Source organism: Suillus subaureus (assembly GCF_016647635.1).
Source record: "Suillus subaureus strain MN1 chromosome Unknown BJ212scaffold_53, whole genome shotgun sequence".
Classification (NCBI taxonomy): domain Eukaryota; kingdom Fungi; phylum Basidiomycota; class Agaricomycetes; order Boletales; family Suillaceae; genus Suillus; species Suillus subaureus.
Window position 1 is genome coordinate 107,824 of NW_024538609.1, and position 20,219 is coordinate 128,042.

Below are 20,219 nucleotides of genomic sequence, written 5' to 3' on the forward strand. Positions count from 1 at the left end.
ACATGCCAGCGGACTGGCGGCTCATGGCGAGCGCGTTGCTAACCAATTACCCTGCTAAAGAAGAAAGTGAGAAGATTGGGTAGGAAAGAAAGGAAAGAAAATGCTCTGGCAGACGCAGAGAAGACGGTGATGGATGGAGCAGGGAAAGAAGCGAGTGAGACCCGTTGAACGGTTGTAGCTGAGCAAAAGGGAAACTGTCCTAATTCCAGCTAACCTATCCAGGTTTCCGGTTTTCTCACGACGGCCATTGCCCAACACCCGGCATCACACAGACTAGAATAATTGCTTCAAAGTCATCGTCGTCGTGGGTAGTGAACTAATAATCATCGCAGCAGACAAGCCCAAAGCATGAAATTATTTGATTGAAGTCTTCGTTGAACGAAGTTTGTGTAACAGATACCACGTGGACCGGTTCAAGAGGAGAGACAAACAGCAGTGACTACTTAGCAGATCCTCGCCATCCCATCCTCAGTCTCCACATTAGCCCTCTGCAAAACACTGGGTTTCCTCCCTTCCCCAGCTCTCGCAGCTGCAGCACGCATGCGCTTATGTTCCTGTTCAACGCGCAGTGCATGGGACTTTGTCACATCTCGAGCCAGCGCAGGAGGAATCCCACCCCTCGGCGGTTGCCCATACCCACAAGACACCCGTGACTTGGCTTGACGGTCTCTGCTCTTGTTCTTTGCTCCTGTGCGTTGAGTTGAGGCGAGTACGACTCGTGTTCGTGGAAGCTGCGCAGGGGGATGTGGCGATGGCTTTGATGCGGCTCTCACGTCTGTAGCCAGCGTGGCTAGGTATGTTTGGACATGCACCGGTTTATCAAATGCCTGGGGAACGTGGTGTAAGGTTGAATTTGAAATTGGTGAAGAGCACGTTAGATCCTCGTGACCGACTTCGATGTCTTCGCAACCACTGGGAGGCACCCATCCAAGCATTGGAGAGGCATTCGACTGTACGAGCGAATATGGCTGAGTGATCTCTTCCTCATCTTCATCAAAGTAGTTGAGGTAAACATCCATGTCCTCGAAAGAGGCTAGCGGTGGCTTCTTGATAAGCGTTTCCTTCATGATTTACAAAACACTTACCTGCAGGCTCATCCCATCTTGACACCTCCGTCCCAGTGCACCCCGACGTCGGTGCGAAAACATTGACCTTGCTCTCTTCCACCGTTGCCTGGCCCGGAATAACTTCAGGATCGGGGCACAAGATGTGCGCGAGGGACATCACGTTCGGTCGACGCAAGGGTATGGGCTGTACGATTGCATGCGCTACAACTTCCGCCATGGCCTTCTTCTCATTGGCCTCATACTCTCTCACAATCTCCACTAGTTCATCGAAGCTCGAGGAGGAAGCGAGATGCGTTGGCGGAAGTGTAGTATGAAGCGGTCTCAAAGCTAAAAGAGTGGAGGGGTTTAAGGAGTGCATGGTATAGACAGTGCTAATCGCTCAAGAGAAGAATACTGGAACCAAAGCCCGATATAATGGACTTTAACATAACTCGTCAATGTCAGCCAACGTCAGCCGAACGATGTCTGCTATCCTTGTGGAATAATATTATATGTTATCATATCTGGACTTACATCAAGGCCTTGTAGTCTAGAGGTACGATACTTGCTTTGGGTGATCACAAGTGCAAGTGGCCTGGGTTCGATTCCCAGCAAGGCCCAGATCTTTTTGACATTTTGTTCTCCATTTCGAGTTAATTATACCCTGCCGCACTGCAGCCGCGGCCTTTGTTACTTATTCCTCTGTTTTTAGGATCACTGTAACGATGTTCTACCAGCGCACACCGTGGAGGTTTCCAGAAACCTTGTCAAGCAAGCTTGTTTTATCATTGGCCACAGGGTTATCGTTGTCCCGAGAATTCGCTCAGCATTCAAATTCAAACAGTTTAAACTTTTACCAGTCTGTCTATCGGCAGCTTGCCTCGTAGACGGGCTGGTCACGAGTCCATCCAACAAGAGGTCCCGTGTCACCGTAGTGAATCGGATGTCGAATAACCGGCTTGATGCTATTTCGCCTATCATAAGATATTGGACACCCACGGCTCATCACTGCTCAGACCGATTCAGACCCACATTCTCGATCAGACATCTAAATTTCATTCCTACCATCTTGTCCCAGCCCACTTGACATCATGATGATGGAAACTTTCATCACGAGTGTCAACTATGCCGCTGGTGTCGCCGCAATTATAGTGTTACTCGTCATGTTATACAAGACATCTCCCTTAGCAGGTAGGAAGGGCATCCCGCTTCCACCTGGACCTCCCGCCCGTTGGTTCTGGAGCAACGCTTTGCCTGCTGTGAAGTGAGTTTTGGCAGCCTTATCTGAGATATCAGAAACTGATGCAGATCGTCTGCTCAGCATTGCCCATGCGCTGACCGACTTGGTTCGAGAGTATGGGCCGATTGTGTCGTTCCAACAAGGTAGCCAAGTGATAATTGTGATCGGCAGCATTGAGGTATACTGCCTATACACCGAGTTCCCTCCGACAATGACAAGATATTGTCTCTTTACCAGGCAGCCACAGACATCATGGAGAAAGAGGGCGGGTCACTGGTAGATCGACCTCGGTCCATTGCCGCGGGTGAGATGCTCTCAAATGGCATGCGCATAGTCCTGGCTCGTTCCGGAGATCAATTCCGGCGCCTCCGAAAAGCAGTACACACCCATTTACAGCCAAAGGCGGCAGAGGCATACAAAGATATGCAGCGCAAGCATGCGATGGATTTTATATTGGACATGTTGAATGACCCAAAGAACCACCAGAAGCACGCACATCGGTACGTTATTGCTAATACCTTTTGTGGTCTTTTCATAGATATGGTACCTCAAGGTATGCAGCATCGGTCATTCTTCGGGTGACTTATGGAAAGTCTGCGCCTACTGCCAACACCGATCCCGAAGTTGTCCGTATCCGCAGAGCTGTTAAACATTTCCAGGCTACAACTCGCCCAGGAGCTAATCTCGTCGATCGTGTGCCCCTTTTGCGCTACTTGCCTGGTTACGGAAAACAACTTGATGAGTGGCATCATGAGGAGCTGGAGCTATACAGGCATCAACTAAGACGCGTCAAGAGTGAAGTGGTGAGGAGCTCTGTTTCGATAAACGTATGTCACTTATATCGTGTTGTACCCAGGATCAAAATACAGCTGGCTCCTCTTTCGCCAAGACACTATTGGAGAACACAGAAGGATACCAACTCTCTACAGATGAGATGTCGTATCTCGCCGGATCACTCTTTATGGCGGGATCTGACACGGCAAGTCGTGCAACTTATTAATTTCCGCGAACTTTACTCATTTTTGGTTCAGACTGCTATTGGAATAACCGCTATTATCATGGCCGCGGCATGCCATCCACTGGCTCAGGCAAAGGTACATGAAGAGCTCGATATGGTTATCGGGTCAGACAGAGGTACGCCAAAGGGCTACAGAGCGTTCGATTTCTCCATCAATTTTTCGTGTTAGCGCCGATATTCGAAGACTCAAGCTCGCTCCCTCAATTGCACGCATTCTTGTTGGAAGCTTTGAGATGGAGACCTATCGTTCGCATAGGTAGATTTTAAATTCGGCACACTTCTGCATGATGCTGATATGCGTCTCAGGATTTCCCCACCGTGCAACTAAGGATATTTTTTGGGTCAGTGTTTCAATTTCGTTGTGATCCACGTACGTTCTCATTCTAGTCTGTGTGCGATCAGCAAGGATATTGCATTCCCGAGGGTGCAACAGTCTATGGGTGCCATTGGTAAGGTGTTGCTGCACGATGCACATCGCTTCATTAATCGCACGTTTTCAGGACTATCTCCCGTGACCCTATCGCCTTCCCAGATCCTGATGTTTTCAATCCCCAGCGTTGGCTTGATTCAGAAGGCCGACTTAAGGATAATATGAACTCGAAGCTCGTGACATATGGGTTTGGTAGACGGTAAGTCGTGCCTATATCGTTTTCGACACCGATCAACGAAGTTCACGAGTCATTAAAAGTGTATGTCCCGGCCTGCACCTCGCAAATCAGTCATTGTACATTACCCTCGCACTTCTTTTGTGGTCTTTCCGCATTGCTCAACGACCTGACGCCCCAATCAACACGCACGCTTTCAGTGACGTGATTATTGCCCATTCAGCGCCGTTCGAAATTGATGTCATTCCCCGGATGAATGTTGCGAAGCTGAGAGACATGATGACAACCGATGGACGTATGGATTAGAGATATCATGTAGGAATTTGTCCCCGATGCCTCCGCTTTTTCTGAGGACCCGTCTTCAGGAAGATTACTCCTTCAAAGGTGTATAACCATTGTTTATCAATCTGGGTTCGGCACAATCACCGCATTCCCGGGGCTTGCAGTAGGAATCAAGTAGTAATTTTTTCGTTCTATCTATGTACCATGTTTTCACAGTCTACCATATGTAAGGAAATGGTCGGAAGCAATTCGCATGACACCCATGTGTGAACCGTGTCTGCAGAGCGAACGCCCACGCATATATAACTTGAATACCAGAAGAGCTCTCGAGTGTATGCGGCACTTGCTAGTCACTCAGGGAGTTTATACATGCATCGATGCATCCTTACGCCGTGCCAAATCCGAAATGATCCTACCACGATGTCAGCAACTGAAACCCACATGAATCGAGGCTACATGGGTCACAATCAGTTTGGCCATATATTATGCTGTCAACAGCATATGAATATGCGCCATGGCCAGCGTACCACGTATCCTGCCAGCTCGCAAAGGTGCAGCCATAGAAAGAAACATTTGCATAGCTGAAGGAGCCAACGAGAGCTTGAGAAATCGAGTAGTTGGCCTGAATCGCCGAGATTGTACGGATGTGAGCGTAAGAAAGACGTCGAAGCTCACAGCACGATTTTCGAAGTCAATATTATACGCTTTGAAGTCAGTGTTACCGAACTGCTGTCCATGGGGGCGCGCAACGGTGAGAGTCGCAGCGTTGGTTATCCTAGGTAGGATATGTAAATTGTTCCAAATGTGAACAAGGTTGCGCTGAGAAGCATTCCCCGCTGGGTCGCAAGCAGTGTCAGGATGAAGCCGGCCCTATACAAAAATGTCTCGCCAATTAAACTTCACAGATAAAATTGACAATTACCAGAAGAGTGAGCGGTGCGGACCGCGTAATATTGACCATTTCAAAGTATTCCTCATTAGAATTATTGCGTTGCCCGTCTCTGGCCTGTGCGAGTATCAAGACATGAGGCAAAGGACAAACTTTAGTTGCTACCTACAGGGACTCCACAGCAGCTTGGACAGTTTTAAAACTTGCTCTGCTATCTATGGCCGACACAAACAGTGTTCCATTTGGGCATCCAGTCAAGGGAGAGGTTTCTGCATTCTGTTGTAATTGGCATGCAGAATAGTGCGGGGAGAGGGCATGAATTTGCACACTCGAGCTGGCCTAGAAATGCGCAAAGCACTGCAAAGTATGCCAAATATTGCCCGATTGGTGTGATACCTAGGGGGAGTAATGCTATATGCCTACCATCGCTCGTCGCACTTATCAAGAAAATACCCACATCCATTTCCAAACCATGGGGGGAGAGAACAGGCGGTAGTGATCATGCGAGGTAAACATGCCGAATCAAGAAATCCGATTTGTCCGACAGAATTCCTAAGCCGCCGATGCAGCGTGCGAGAGCACTCAAGTCAGGATCTATGTAGACTCATCACGAATGAATTATCAATGGGCTGGTCTCCCCAAGCCAACCCGACTGACGGATAGTCATTCCTTCGCATTGAGCCAACCCTGATGGCTTGAAGGATCGCCGTTACTCGGGCCACGGAAAATTTGATGACGAGGTCGGACTCGCGGCACACCGTGTGGATCGACCATCATGATCACCGTCATGACAATGCACACTAACACTAGACCATGCCTGCCATACCGCAGCATGTGATGAAAAGCGGGAAAACGTGATAGTAAGTGATGGTACATTTAGCATGATTTATTGTGACCGAATTGTTGACAACTGCCATCATCGCCACGCACGGTAGTATTGAGATCGGTGGTGACGAAGTTCGGATGTTCGAAAACACATGAGGACATCGGCAACGGAACGATTATACATCCGTGATAATGCAAGCGCTTTATGGTACCTTCCTGTCGTGAAGGTGCTGTTACCTCGTATATCATGGTAGGCTACGCCAATGAGAGTCAACAGCTTCACTCACAACCGTCTCCATACGAATTTGTGTACCATCAGTCTTTGAGCTGCAAAGCTCTTTCTTTTGCTCTATTAATACACTGCAACAACACATCTTCCGAGATCGCACCGCCCGACTCAGTAGTGCTGATGAGCTCCCCTCGGTCATCTACGATAACCGTCAGCGTCACGTCCATCAGGGGCTCTTCGAATGCAGTGAGATCTGAGAGAACGTGAGATCTAGGAGGAGAGTATGAGTGCATAAATAACATGTCTTTGAAAAAGCGAGCAGAGAACGTACGTGTCCAACACTCCAAAAGACATCGAAGCAAATTTTCGAGTCAATTGTACCTGCGATCGAGTTTTCCGCGAACACGTGGTGCGCCCAGTTTCTTCGTTGTAGGTGGCTTTGGGCAACGTAGCTAGCTTGCGTCAGTAATGATGCGGCATCCCCCTAGCACGTTCAACTCACTATTTCTAAGCGCGCCCAACATGGCTAGCAGTGCCGCGTCAAACGCATTTCCATCATAATTTATACACGTGCAATCCACATAAAGCGTCCAAACAGCTTTTCCGGGGTGAATGCACAATGAAGATAATGAAAGCGCGTCTGAGCTGTGTCGAAGAAGAAAAGACATGAGTTCAAAGTCAAATAAACATAGCGCGATGAGTTACGCGACGAGAGCTTCGTTTAGTCTATCAGAAAGGACTTGAGCTTCTTCTGTCGGAGGACCTGGTTTGAATTTTGGAGAGCAGATTGCGGGCAAATCGATGTTGGGTACTAAGCAAATTTCGAACTAATCAGCTCCTACTGTTATGTGTAGAAGGAAGGAAAGGAAGAATCACCTAAAAACCCTTGTTCAGGGCGATCGAGCTCGGGCTCTGCGATTTCTGCCTTGACACCACAAACAATCGTGGTACCTCCCATACGCACAAGAGCAGAGCCATCAGCCGTTGATATCGATCCTGCAGCGAGCACATCATGGCGTAAGCACTGAAAAGCTGAACAAATCGCGTACCGACATTCACAGAAACGTTGCGCCATTCATCGAATGTCCGTCCATCTGGCCTGATTTTTTCAGCAATAAACCTCTCGAGATAAACGCGAGGATGTAGTCTCTGGAAAATTTGAGCGCGGAGAGTTTCATCCGCTACGGACGGATTTGTGACGGATGAGGAAGACATGAAGGGGAGCTACATATATGATCGATTTGGAAATTTCGGAACAGGTCACTGCAAGAACGTCTGGGAAATGGCTACTCCGGGGCTAATCTACGTAGACTCTTGGGGCCAGTCTAAGGCTTAGGCGGCTGGCTTCGAACGGAGCTTAAACGTTGCTAGACAGTGGTGACTGATTGTATCCTGAAACAACGCGCGCTCGTCGTGAATCGTGATGCCATTGCGGTGTGTAGTACGGTCTTATCAATAAATTCTCAAATTTCGTCTGCTCAAGTCACACTTGGTACGAAGAAATCTACAAATACATTGAATTTGAACTAACTTAAATCATGAGAGTGCAAAAGCAGATGGCGGGAGGCGTGATGGTACATCAACTCCGCTCGAACGCACCCCTTGCGGTCACTTAGTTAGCCAGAGCCCAGAGGGGCCAAATCCCTGACTTTCACGTTAATGCAACTTCATTCTATTGCAATTATACAACATATAAATTCCTTGGTAGTAACTACAGTACAAATGAGTAGATGAATGATTGTGGTAGTACTACAAATGCGTAGTCGTGAAATGTCATTTGCGCCCAGTCAAAAAGCAGAGAAAGAGAGAACAAACAAAAGAATATAGAGTGAAGGTCGAAAGTATAGCTATCACGGTAGTAAGTTAGAACCGTTAGAAAAAAAGAAATTCCAATGATAAAAAGAAACAAATACAGCAGCCAGCGAGCCTTTACTCGCTAACCCATTCTCCACCATTTGCAAGCCTGGCAAAGAGGCCCTTGCCCTTTATGAGACTCTCATATGTGCCTTGCTCGCGCACCTGGCCATCCTCGATGACAAGAATACGATCGCACATCTTCATCACGGGCACCTTGTGTGTCACCATGATAGTAGTCCTCCCAACCTTCGCAGCCCGTATCGTCTCAAGGACAGCCGTCTGGTTGGCAGGATCGAGTGCTGAAGTACACTCGTCCAAAATAAGAATCTTGGCAGGTCGTCCAAGTGCACGTGCGACTTGCAAACGCTGCGCTTGTCCACCTGAGATGAGAGATGCGTTCTCGCCGATGAGTGTGTCATAGCCCTGGGGTAGTGACATCACGAATTCGTGGACGTTCGCTGCCCGAGCAGCGCGCTCGACATCTGCATCGCTCATTCCGTTGTCCTCGCCGACTCGTCCGTAGGCAATGTTTTCTCGGATGCTTGCGTCGAAGAGGTTGGGTGTTTGGCTGACGACGGCAACATGGTCGCGAAGATAATCGATATCCGTTGCACGGAGTTCGTTGAGGCCCACTGAGATGGTGCCCGAAGTAGGCTCATAGAGACGTTGGAGGAGCGACGCTACAGTTGACTTGCCGCATCCAGAAGTGCCCACAATCGCTACGCACTCTCCATCTGCAATGCGCATCGACATCTTGTTCAAGACAGAGACATCAGGGTTGGTAGGGTAAGAGAATGACACATCTTTGAAGACAAGATCGCCCTCGATCCTTGGACGAAGGATACCCTGAGACTCGGAGCTAGTGGTGTCTAGCTTGATGAGCTCGTACAGATCGTGCGTGGCCAGAACAGACTTGGCAATCTTTTGGGTGAAGGACATGAGTTGAGAGCCGATGGAGACGGTGAACACGACGAGGTTGAGGACTTGACACATCTGGAGGTATGTGTACGTGCCTTTGGCGATGAGCACAGCGCCAACGTAGAAAAGAAGCGCCTCGGCCAAGTAGATAAGAGCGCTGGCGACACCATAAGAGCACCCCTCGACGAAAGCGCCGCGGATACCAGTGGAAAGGCACTGCGAAGCGGCCTTGTCGAATTGAGCCTGAAGAACAGGCTCAAGAGACATAGCACGAATGCCACGGACGTTGAGAATAGACTGGAGAATAAATCAGGACGAGAAACGTCAGGCAATGACAAAAACTTACTTCGTAGTACACCCTGGCAACCTCCTCGCGAGCCCGTTTATTGCGTACCTCGCATTTTCCCATAAGGTTGGTCTGAAGACCCATGACACCAACAAACACAGGCCCAATAGCCAATCCAACGAGTGTCAATTGCCACCCCCACGCCATCGCCCAGAGAAGGCCAACCATCATCATCGCACCAACAGCAACAATCTGGCCTACCACGACAGCAATCAACGTACGAGCGTCATCGCCATCCTTCACAATGACTTGGGTGAGTCTAGCTGCGCCATTCTCGGGACGGTCAAACCAGCTCTTGTCCTGACTGAGAACACGGGAGAAAGCGATGTCGCGGAGGTGAGTGACCCAACGCATAGCAGAGGTTTCCATAAAGAAGAATTTGGAACCAAGAAGAAGCCCATCCAGGGCTGCAATTCCGAGGACGAGACCACCGTAGGAGTTGATCCTGCTGGCATCTGAGCCACCAGCTGAAACTAGGACGATGAGTCTGGAAAGGAGGAATGAAAATATGGGTGTCATCGCCCCGCTTAGCAGGCAGATGATGAGCCCGACGAAAACGATTGGCTTGGTGGGGATGGTGGGGTACACAGCACGGAGGAGGGCGAAGAGGCCGGGGGCTGGAGAGTTGGATTGGTCTCGAGTGTCTTCATTTCCAGATGGAGGCACAACAACACTTTGTAGGGCGCCATGGTACTTGCGCTCTCTGCGCTCTCTCCTGTTCGCGGCTTCCTCAGCGCTGCGCTTCAATGTTTCCTTCTCGGTCTCGAATTCCTCATCAATTTCGACCATGCATACCGGCTCCGGCACAGAGAAGTTCGGGCGTGAAAATGTCGGGGAGGTAGGGGTGAACTGCAAGCTGAAACGATGGCCGCCGTATGTGCGAGGGGGAACCGTGATCTCGGGGACGAATAGGGACATGCTGCTCGGTCTCCGTTGTCTCCCTGCTGCACCACCCTTGAACTCCGGCATTTCTTCTATGGGTAACGCACTAGGGGGGATAAATCGACTCATTCGCCAGTCCTTGTCTTTCTCTGCTGCGGTAGGAAGAGGTGGTGGTGATGGTGCACCCGATTTCGTAAGCTCCGCAACAACATCAAACATCCAGTTGCCAAGTGTTGCTGTGACGGGGCGCATGCCTCCCAATGTGGGGGCTACACTCATGTGTCGTTCGTGAACTGGGGGCTCTTCCTCCTCTTCTTCCTCCCCTGCGAGGATCGCTGCGACGGCATCATACTCAGGGAGGTCGTCTTCAACTGCAAGCCCGCCTGTACGAAGCATGCGGGCGAATTCGTCATCTACGTGCTCAAGGTCTGATCGGAAGCCTTGTTCGACTACAGAACCCTCCCGCATGACGTAGACAAAGTCATTCTCTTCGATTGCAGCAACGTCGTGCGTGATTATGATTGTCGTGCGGTCCTGTCGCCACCTTCGAATAGCAGCCAAAATGAGTGCGCGAGTCGGGGGATCTAATGCCGATGTTGCTTCGTCTGAAATGAAAGATCATAACTAAGAAATCAGATATACGAAAGATAAATGCGAAACTTACCAAGAATCAATATCTCAGGGTCACGTATCCGCGCCCGTGCGATCGCGAGCCTCTGGCGCTGTCCACCGCTCAACTGAATGCCTTCCGCACCAGTACCGCTCAATAACGTCTCGTAGCCTTGGTCTAAACCAACCACCCAAGACTCGAGCATCGCAACTCTACACGCCTCTTCTACTTCTGCTCTGGTAACGTCCTCCGGTCGCTTGCCTTTCCCTACTGCGCCAAGAGCCACGTTCTCGTGGAGGCTTCCTGGGAAGACAGGTGCAGACGATGCGCCCTGCGCCACGCCGGCTATATGGCCCGACACGTACGCGGCGTCAATGTATCGCACATCCTGCTCATCCAGACAAACATAGCCAGAGTTCGGATTGTAAATGCCCATCAAGATTGCACCAAGCGTGGACTTGCCGGAACCGCTTGATCCAACGATGAATGTTGTCTCACGTGCGGGGAGGTACATGGTTACGTTGTGGAGTACTTGGACGTCCGGTCGTGCGGGATATGCGAAGCACACATCAGTCATGCTCAGTTCACCATAAAACGACTTCGGTTGGATTTTCTGGAGTTCTTGTAGACGATGCTTTGAGGATGGTTGACGTGCTTCGGAGATCATGCCTGCGAGTTCTGCAGCAGCGACTTTGCCCTTCATGAAGGTGATGAGAAGAGGTACGGCCATTTGGAGGTTGCTCGTTGCGATAAGGCATGCCCAGAAAACGCTCATGACTTGACCGGGTGTATTTTTTCCTTCCCGGACAAGGTGAGCCCCGAACCAGAACCCTTGTACGAACATGCCATTGTGACGAACTGGCTCAAGCCGCATGTAAGGACCCCAGATACTCGCAAGTCCATTCGCAGCCGCCCTTACGCGTCCAAGCACACGGGAAAGTACCCGAGTCTCGTGTGTAGCTGCGTTGAATGCTTTGACGGTAGCAATTGCAGAAACTGCGCGTTCTACAACGGTAGCGGCGCTTGCGGTAAAGGTGCGCTCACGAGCAAGGAGAGGGCCCGCTAGAACTTGGGAGAATGCTTGAATGATAATTAATGCCGGAGCGGCTGAAAGAATGACAAGGGTGAGAAGCGGTGACCAAACGAATGCGAGCACAAGGCTCGTGATGATGGTGGTTAAATATTGAAGCAGCTGGCCTGCTGCAAGCGACGAAGCTGCGCGTACTTCATCGGTCTCTCTGTTGGGTTTATGAAAAGACGATCAGAATTAAGCGCTCAGGCGGATAAGAGGATTTGCTAACCTGGCAAACCTGGCCATGAGACCCCCAGCGCCTACGGGGGAATCTTCGGACGTGTCTTGCACATGGCCCGCAGGTGCAGATCCGTCGACCCCCATGCGAAGATCGAACCATGACATCTCCTTGTTCACAACAGACTGGTACACGAGCCGTCTAAGTTCCACGACATTGTGCTCCCCAGTCGAAATCCACAAGCTGCTCGTGATGCTACTCATGACTAACGCACTGATACCGAGTGCTACGAGCTCAATTGCTGCGATGCCCACACCATGAAGCAGCGCATCCTTGGCGGATTGCGGCGGGCTGCTTGTCAATGGGAAAGCAGCGAAGGCGTTGAATGACTGCCCGACGGCATAAGTCATAAGGGGAGCAATGGCACCGGTCGCGACAGAAGACAGAATGGCCGGTGTTAGCAGGACCAACTTCCTTCGCGGAGTGAGGAATGAGAACAGTAGTTTCATTGAGGGTACGGGTGCTGCATAAGTGTTGGAAATGTCATGGATGGACGATGTCTCAGAGACAGTGGTGTCATTTTTGATATCAAGTGTCGACGATGAAGCCGAATGAATTGTTGACCGAATTGAAGGATCCGATGTTGGGTCATGGTTCTTCATCGTTGTTCTGCGCGATGAGCTCGCCTCTGCGATCGTTTGAATGGTATAAGGGAGAGAAACGTCGAAAGCCAGTCTGCCTTTTCCGCATTTTTGTTGTTTCAATTGTGGCTTTAGTTTCGCTTCACTATTGTCCTCCCACGTGGGAACACAATCAGACAATGGACGTTGAAACAATAAACAGTGTTATGTAATCAGGTACAAAGCCTTTGCATAACAATAGACAACAATGGTCTGTGCTTTCTACCATGCTGCGCTCTCGTCCCCAGACTCCCACTCATTGTGTTGCAAGTATGCGGATACATTGCAGGTGAGGACTTTGCTCCGGTATAATCTATTATTGCGAGTGGCTGATCCCCTCAGACAGGAGGCCTTTCTATTCTGCGCCATGACAGCAGTGAAACGTGGTGGTACGAACCGACGGTCTATATGAAGAAGTCACTGTCACTGAGTGGATACTCCTGGCTAGAATGAAACATACAACTTGATGAGTCATGAGCCAGGCGGTTGGTTCAAGGTGACTACTCCATACTCGCGACCCACCGCGAAGCTTCGTGCTACACATATTGTTACATCGCGGCTCCGAATCTCTGTAGGTTATCTTCGTGACTATCGAAAATCCTTTCAATAGCGAAGCACCGTGCGGATGTCTCTGAAGATCCTCTACTTCCCTCCTCGTGTATGTGCCAGCACCCCGGAACAGATCCTCCGTGTCTTTCGAGGCTCCCTATTGCCGAAGAACGTGGCGAAGGTGCTCATTTAAAGTTCTGGGTAACTTACAAGAAACTGTCGAATGAGTATGAAGATGACTTCATTGACCAAGCGTATGGTGATTTAGCTGTTCTACGTCAGGTCGCTTATCCGTTGTATGGGCCCTACCAGATCTCCCAAGTCCGGCATGCTGTGCTGGGAGCTGTCTTTGAAGCTCAAGAACTAGTGTCTATGACAAGTGATTCGATGCTACAGAGTGTCAACGTACAACTCCTGGATGAGCTTTCTCGCTATCTTTTAACTGCTATATATGTCCGAATTGCGACCGGAATCCCCGAAACTGGACCCGACGCTTCTTTCCGCCATGACCGAGACCTCAGCGCTCAGCTACGCCCGCCTCATCTTTAACCTGGCAATGAACAATGAATAACGTGATAGTCTAACCCGCGATGGCCATCTCGAGCGGTGCACTTCTCTAATCGAGCAAGCTTTTGAATACAGGTCCCGGACTCTCACACACTACCTTACTGGGGTCTTCACGTATACCGATCCCTCAGACAAGGTTCTTCCTCTCAGCCCCGCCCAGGAGAGGTGGTGGACACTCGCCAGGACAACACGGAGGCATGAATTGATGTCTCTCTTACCTGACGCAATACTAGACATTGTGACAGTGACTAGACGGTGTCTATATGGATAACAGTGTTGCAGACGATCAGCTAATAGAGCTCGCCAAAGAGGTGCATAGGATTCTGGTCGATTTGCTGGAGAGACAAGCAACCTATGTGAACGATGATGTGGCTCATGTCTCCTGGCCATGGTTCGTGGGGTAGATGTCTTTAAAATTTTACCCGCAGAATGGCTACAGTATTTTCACCTTGTGTAATCGTACCTGTTGTTTGTCGGCGACTGGCGCACTTTCATGCCGCTCTCATGTTAGATACTGATGATAAACGGATGGTAGAGCTTCTCCAGGGCCAATCAATTTCAAGTACACGTCGAGCAGAAGGCAGATTCCTATCTCATGTATTATGTAAAAATACAGGGTGACTGCGACAATGTCAAAAAGATATACTTAATCTATCGCGTTCATGCGATGGAGGGAGACATCGCAATACTCTGTCTTTGCGATGTAAGTCCGTAATGTGAAGGGATAATATGGGCGAGGATATTGGGCTCGATCGTCTCTTGGTAAGTGTACTTTCCTCCATGCGAAAGACGATAATTGGCACAAGGGAATTAGAGAGATGATACCTTGAAACGCTGCCCACACTGAGAGCGTTGAAAACCATACCTCTTGCACCGTTCCATGATGGCTTCTGGAGCCCACGACGACCGAGTCTGGTGATACACAGCAATGCAGCGTTTGAGATTTATGGTAGCCTTGGCAGTAATGGACTCGACAATGATGGACAGCTACAATACACACGTACCTTTCGTTTCGATAGATCGTGCTCAATACTTGTCCTGAATTTGGTACATAAGCCCACGGAGTCCTGTTGATATTCAAAATTTCGAAGATAACGCGTGATATAAAATCGAATTACATCTCGACTTTCAACGCAAAGCAAGCGATAACTTGAAATGCCAAAAGTGAAAAGTCCAGGTGATACAGGGCACGGCCTAATCATGGACAGGGGGTGACAACAGTGCAATAGGTGGGTATGTTGGCTAGAACATTTGCTTGATGTCTTGCTTGGAGGATGCAGGGATGAACGTGCTGTGAATAAGGACCGGCCGGCTGTAGTGAACGCATGCATGGGAGTTACTGGATGTGAAGACGAAGCGTATGAAGAGTCCACGCCGCAGATATTGATATTTTGACAAATTAATTAATTAATTAATTTTAATATTGGTGTCCACGCATGATCGTCATGGTCGTTTCCCACTCATCGTCACTGCAGTGTATTATAGCGGTCCTGGTCTGCTTGAGATGGACACGCTAGTAGTCGATACCAGCACTGAGCATGATCAACAACTGATGCGGAAATGAGCCTGCTTTCCATTCCACGGAATCACCTTCACTTATAGTAAAAATGTCGGCAGCTACTAACCTATTTACTCCCCCGTTCAAATCCCTTCCTTCCTTCACCCATGCCCACTGAGTACGAAGCATGCACAACACATCCCCACGATTCAGTCCTGCACTTGCTGATACCGAGCTCTCGACTAACAAGTAAGTGGAAAGTTAGATTGAGCTGTCCAAAATACTCATGTACATAGGAATGCAATCAATGCGAATGCAGTGACCGAGGAACCTGCCATGTCGACCAAGGTCGACCTTCATAAGAACATGTAAATGTCGAACGACAAACATGGTGTACTTGACTGACTCCATTGTCTCAAAGGTCAAGCACGTTGGGACAGACCCTGGACAATGGGATCGAGCCGAATAACGCGAACGAGATTCCTTCGGTGTCCATTGAAGGACGCCTTATTGAAATGTAAATATCAAATCATCAGTACGGTGCACTTCACATCTAACCATATTTTCTCAAAGGTCAGACACGCTGGGGCAGATTCTCGAAGTCCTTAAAGGATCAACAATCGCAGAAGAACGCGGAAAAGATGACAGTTCAAAGTTTTGGGCGACGTACAAGAAAGTTTCGACTGAGTACGACGATGATTTCCTTGGGCGGGCCAATGACGATATGGGAATCATTCTGACATTTGTACGTTTGTTTCTACGTCTCTCAATGCAAGTCTTACAGGCGTATTAGGCTGGTCTATTCTCAGCCGTCAACTCCACCTTCATCGTCGGGATGCAGCCTAATCCAGGAGATACTACCAATGCTCTCCTCCTGTATCTAATCCAGACAACTGTTAATGGCCCGAATTCCGTACCTGATATCAACACTCTTTCTTCATCCACAGGATATTCGTCTTCGACTGTCTGGGTGCAAACACTTGCCTATGCTAGCCTCGCATTCAGTGTCTTGGCCGCGTTCGGGGCAGTCTTGGGCAAACAGTGGCTGAACTCTTACAAGTCAGTTCGAGGACGAGGGACGCTCGAAGAGCGTGGAATAAAGAGGCAGATGAAGCTAGACGGAGTAGAATATTTCCGCTTGCAGACCGTCTTGCAGGCATTTCTTGTGCTGCTCCAGATTTCGCTCCTGCTCTTCGGCCTCTCGCTAAGCGCCAACATGTGGGCCCAGCAGACCACAATATCCAGCGTCATCATCTGTACTACAGCTTTCGGTATTCTGTTTTACGTGGTTACTACTCTCGTGTCGGTGTTGCGTCCAGACAGTCCTTTCCAGACACCAGCCTCGGAGCTATTCGCAGCTATCTGCCAAAGATTTCTTCCAAACAAATCCACATCGACTCGCCACATATTTGGCAAGTCATCCGCCATTCGCTGGATACTGGAGACGTCGACGAACCCTGAAATTGTCGAGGCTGCGGCTGCGATTGTACCTTGCGTGCAGTGGCCCCCGAACCTTGATGCTTCGGCAGCCTTTTCACGTTTACGGGATAATTTTAAGGCATGTCAGGACAGGGATGAGCTATATGTGAAGTATGGCAAAGCCATGGCCCATCTTTGCAGTCAAACAGTGAAAATCGATTTGGGTCTTCATTTTTTTGGGAATGATAAATTTCGGTCAACCCGAAGTCGTTTCATTCGTGATGCGTTCATGGCTGGACGTGCCGCCTATGATCAGCTCAAGAATACACAGAAACAAGACGCTCAACGGAAGCATCGGGCCAGTGCACGCACTGCTCTGAGAACAATCGTTGCCCATGGACGGTACGATCGACTTTCACATCCGGACGATGAATGTTTGATCTGGGAAGCTAATCTGCGCTGGTATCATGGCGACGAGCGTGAGCCCAGCTGTGAAGAATTTGATTGGCTCGTTGATTACGCGAAGGATGCAGCAGAGGACGACAAAGATGATGAAACAAAAGGTGACGCTTTGCTTGTACTGAGCGCTATGCGTGGACTAGGGAGCTCTATCAAACGATGGTCCTACGTTCGCTCGCTTATCCGCTGTATGTGCTCCACCAGACCTCCCCGAGTCCGGCATGCCGCGCTTAGAGCTGCATTTGAAGCTCGAGAAGAACTAGCTTCCATAACTGGTGCTTCGATGCCACAGGGTGTCGACGCACAAGTCCTGAATGAACTTTCCGGCGCTCTTTTAACTGCTGTATGTCCAAATGGCGACCAGATAATCCGTGACACCGGGCCCGACGCTACCTTCTGCCAAAAGCGAGATTACCACTACCTCCGCCTCATCTATGCCCTGACGAAGAACGATGAGTGGTGTCAGCGTCTGACCCGTGATGGTCATCGCAAGCGGTGCATTTCTCTGGTTGAGGGACCCCGTTATCATGTGGAAGATGGATTCTATCTTCTTGTGATCTTTGGACGCATCAAGTTCTCGGGCAAGGATTTTCCTTGCAGTCCTGCCAATGAGAGGTGGCGAAAACTCGTTACAGAAGCATGGGAGTTCGTGCAATATAACACAATAGGTGACGACGATGTCGATAGAATACCAGTCATCGTGACAGCGACAGGGCTGAATTTTTCAGCCTCGGATGATAGTATTCCGAGGGAGTGGTTCGTAGATCTCGCTGCAAAAGTGCATAAAGCTTCGGTCAGATTGCAGCAGGACCAAGCGGACTATGTGGATCGTGATATAGCTCAGGCTGCAATTAACGTTGCACTATCCTCTACGCAGGGCTTGGACTACGAGCTGAGTCGTATGGTCGAGCAGTGGAACACATCGCAAAGGGATGATAGAGCTTCGGGATCATGAGGACATACCAGCGTTAGTAGCGAAGTACTTTTACACATTTGTTACACACCTCACGGTTCATTCCTATGCATGGGTCGGCGCCTGGTCTATGAGATGGATGGCATCAGAATGGCTATAGTAATTTGTTCCTTACCTTGTATGCTCTACGATTGTAGTCCTGCTTTGTCTGTCGAGAAGTCAGCGACTTGCGTTTTGGTGCTGCTGTCACATTATGTACTGAGGATCACTTAGATATCTTCTCCAGCGGCAAATCGAGTTGAACAACACGTTGAGCAGAAGGCAGACTTCCATTCAGGTCTTAATAATGTAGGGTGACTATGGGTATAGAGTCAATGTGTACAGCTGTCACATAAAAACAGACATGAAATCTATCACGCTCGTGTGACAGAGGGAGACATCGAAATACTTTGTATGTTCTGCGTCTTCACCCTCGTAAACCTGCAATTCGAGGGATCACATGAACGGGCGCATGACAGCATATCAAGGTATGCTTACCCGTCAAAATGGGTGCCTCTCTTTGGATCGGCCCATCTCTTGACCAGTACTTTCATGACCTTTCTCTCTCTGGGTGAACAACGATCATAAGCACAGTGGATTTCGAGAGACAATACATTGACACGCTGCCACTGCACCTGGTGCGCCGAATGCCACACCACAGGCTTGCATCATGCCACACCACAGGCTTGCATCATGCCACACCACAGGCTTGCATCATGCCACACCACAGGCTTGCATCATGCCACGCTGGCCTCCGGCACCCACTACAACTCTACGACTGAGTCTGTGCGGCACAGAGCAATTAAATGCTCAAGCATTGTAGTGACTCTGCCCAAGATAAGCTCGACAATGATGTATGGCTAGATACACACAATGGGAACATGTCGATTTGACGGCTACGTACCTTGTGCTCTAGATCGCTGTCGATACACTTGGCTTGCAAGAATCTGGTGCATGAGGTCACGAGTGTTTTCTTGGACGAGTCCATGATCATTTTGCTAGGTTAACATTCGCAGAGATCTAGATATTACGAGCCACCTACCTAAATCCTCTGGATCGACGCCTCTGAAGACGGTCAGCTCACACCATCCATATTGCCTTGACTCGACACAAAACAATAACCTCGTTGCTCTGTTTCTAGCGGATCCATATGATTTCACGTGCAGAATGAATGAGAACATGGAAGCAGCGAGGTTCTTAACAGTGTCGAACAACACCTTTAGCGTGAAAATTTGTCCGATGACTAATTGAGCCATGTTCTGCTGCATGTTCACCGACGGAGAATGCGAGGGTAGTGTTGAAGAGAACATAACGATGTCGAGGTAGGAGGGATGAGCGCCGAAAGAGGAAGAGACGATGGTGACGACGAAGGCGTAGATGATACCAGAAGTTTGCTTCTGGGACCACCGCAAGGTTCTGTAGATTCCATGAGTAAAATGGACACACCGGAGTCCTCCAACGTGCCAAAGGATAATTTGGGCGGGTAATCTTGCCTATAGTGCTCTGCTGCACTTCCACTTGCTGGGAACGCGAGAGCAATGTCGGAGGTAGGAGGGTAAGTGACGCAGGAGGAAGATCAATATTGCTGAAGATGAGGGCATGATGGACAACAGGAGTGGAGAGGAGCCTGGCTGCAATGAATGCCAATCGTAATATGATTATGGGAGTCCTGTTGATATTGAAGATTTCGAAGATGGCATGTGATAAAGAAAGAACGATCAAATTACATCTCGACTTTCATCTCAAAGCAGGCGAATAGAGAGATAACTTGAAACATCAAGGGTAAAAGGTGCAGGTAGATGGCAAAAATTATGGACGGGGATGAATGTGCAGGGAGTACTAAGCACTAGTACTCGGTGACTGCATAGAAGTGGTGACGCGTGCACCACTGTATAGTGATGAGGACCACGTTACTGCACTAGGACAGAGGCCAGTGGTCGTGCAGTGCAGTACTGATGACTCTGATGGACCCCGAAGAGGAAGCCTAGCTATGCACAACAATAGACAACAAATTGATTGATACCGCGTGCGCACAAGTTTTAAACGTCCATCGTCCATGTGATCCACGCTGCATATGCTGATGCTTATAATCATGGAT

At 49.3% G+C, this 20,219-nt stretch overlaps 8 protein-coding genes and 1 non-coding gene across 9 annotated transcripts; 4 read left to right on the forward strand and 5 right to left on the reverse strand.

The window, feature by feature from the left end:
* Positions 1 to 121: 121 nt before the first annotated feature.
* Positions 122 to 1,621, reverse strand: BJ212DRAFT_868061 (uncharacterized protein). The gene is made up of 3 exons (XM_041344240.1): positions 1,228 to 1,621; positions 1,086 to 1,173; positions 122 to 1,033 (listed from the first exon to the last, which is right to left on the reverse strand). Exons 1-3 carry the CDS (start codon positions 1,423 to 1,425, stop codon positions 444 to 446), a joined length of 876 nt encoding a protein of 291 aa, XP_041187244.1. The 5' UTR covers positions 1,426 to 1,621; the 3' UTR covers positions 122 to 443.
* On the forward strand, positions 1,586 to 1,666 carry BJ212DRAFT_t120. The gene has a single exon. It is a non-coding gene; the product is annotated as a tRNA-Pro (tRNA).
* Positions 1,667 to 2,035: 369 nt separating this feature from the next.
* On the forward strand, positions 2,036 to 4,460 carry BJ212DRAFT_868139 (cytochrome P450). Its single transcript, XM_041344241.1, has 11 exons — positions 2,036 to 2,310; positions 2,368 to 2,464; positions 2,524 to 2,786; positions 2,840 to 3,089; positions 3,143 to 3,265; positions 3,318 to 3,420; positions 3,474 to 3,560; positions 3,611 to 3,645; positions 3,707 to 3,753; positions 3,805 to 3,933; positions 3,993 to 4,460. Exons 1-11 carry the CDS (start codon positions 2,138 to 2,140, stop codon positions 4,213 to 4,215), a joined length of 1,530 nt encoding a protein of 509 aa, XP_041187245.1. The 5' UTR covers positions 2,036 to 2,137; the 3' UTR covers positions 4,216 to 4,460.
* Positions 4,461 to 4,657: 197 nt separating this feature from the next.
* Positions 4,658 to 5,543, reverse strand: BJ212DRAFT_1543203 (uncharacterized protein; the record flags this gene model as incomplete). The annotated part of the gene is made up of 4 exons (XM_041341855.1): positions 5,250 to 5,543; positions 5,114 to 5,197; positions 4,867 to 5,061; positions 4,658 to 4,813 (listed from the first exon to the last, which is right to left on the reverse strand). Coding segments are annotated over exons 2-4 (390 nt in total), but the record flags the coding sequence as incomplete, so codon positions are not given.
* A 677-nt stretch (positions 5,544 to 6,220) lies between these two features.
* On the reverse strand, positions 6,221 to 7,349 carry BJ212DRAFT_1449605 (ribosomal protein S5 domain 2-type protein; the record flags this gene model as incomplete). Its single annotated transcript, XM_041338719.1, has 6 exons — positions 6,221 to 6,404; positions 6,466 to 6,586; positions 6,637 to 6,779; positions 6,840 to 6,945; positions 7,011 to 7,130; positions 7,184 to 7,349. The coding sequence occupies 6 exons, from the start codon at positions 7,347 to 7,349 to the stop codon at positions 6,221 to 6,223; spliced, it is 840 nt and encodes a 279-aa protein (XP_041187247.1).
* A 714-nt stretch (positions 7,350 to 8,063) lies between these two features.
* On the reverse strand, positions 8,064 to 12,659 carry BJ212DRAFT_1304064 (P-loop containing nucleoside triphosphate hydrolase protein; the record flags this gene model as incomplete). The annotated part of the gene is made up of 5 exons (XM_041333539.1): positions 8,064 to 9,206; positions 9,256 to 9,452; positions 9,477 to 10,742; positions 10,802 to 11,985; positions 12,049 to 12,659. The coding sequence occupies 5 exons, from the start codon at positions 12,657 to 12,659 to the stop codon at positions 8,064 to 8,066; spliced, it is 4,401 nt and encodes a 1,466-aa protein (XP_041187248.1).
* Positions 12,660 to 13,143: 484 nt separating this feature from the next.
* On the forward strand, positions 13,144 to 13,775 carry BJ212DRAFT_1304065 (uncharacterized protein; the record flags this gene model as incomplete). Its single annotated transcript, XM_041333540.1, has 2 exons — positions 13,144 to 13,252; positions 13,288 to 13,775. The coding sequence occupies 2 exons, from the start codon at positions 13,144 to 13,146 to the stop codon at positions 13,773 to 13,775; spliced, it is 597 nt and encodes a 198-aa protein (XP_041187249.1).
* Positions 13,776 to 15,928: 2,153 nt separating this feature from the next.
* On the forward strand, positions 15,929 to 16,336 carry BJ212DRAFT_1204781 (uncharacterized protein; the record flags this gene model as incomplete). Its single annotated transcript, XM_041329142.1, has 2 exons — positions 15,929 to 16,036; positions 16,085 to 16,336. Coding segments are annotated over 2 exons (360 nt in total), but the record flags the coding sequence as incomplete, so codon positions are not given.
* A 2,179-nt stretch (positions 16,337 to 18,515) lies between these two features.
* BJ212DRAFT_1392028 (uncharacterized protein) lies at positions 18,516 to 19,702 on the reverse strand. Its single transcript, XM_041337047.1, has 4 exons — positions 19,164 to 19,702; positions 19,026 to 19,094; positions 18,620 to 18,688; positions 18,516 to 18,562 (listed from the first exon to the last, which is right to left on the reverse strand). Exons 1-3 carry the CDS (start codon positions 19,429 to 19,431, stop codon positions 18,672 to 18,674), a joined length of 354 nt encoding a protein of 117 aa, XP_041187251.1. The 5' UTR covers positions 19,432 to 19,702; the 3' UTR covers positions 18,516 to 18,562; positions 18,620 to 18,671.
* Positions 19,703 to 20,219: the final 517 nt, after the last annotated feature.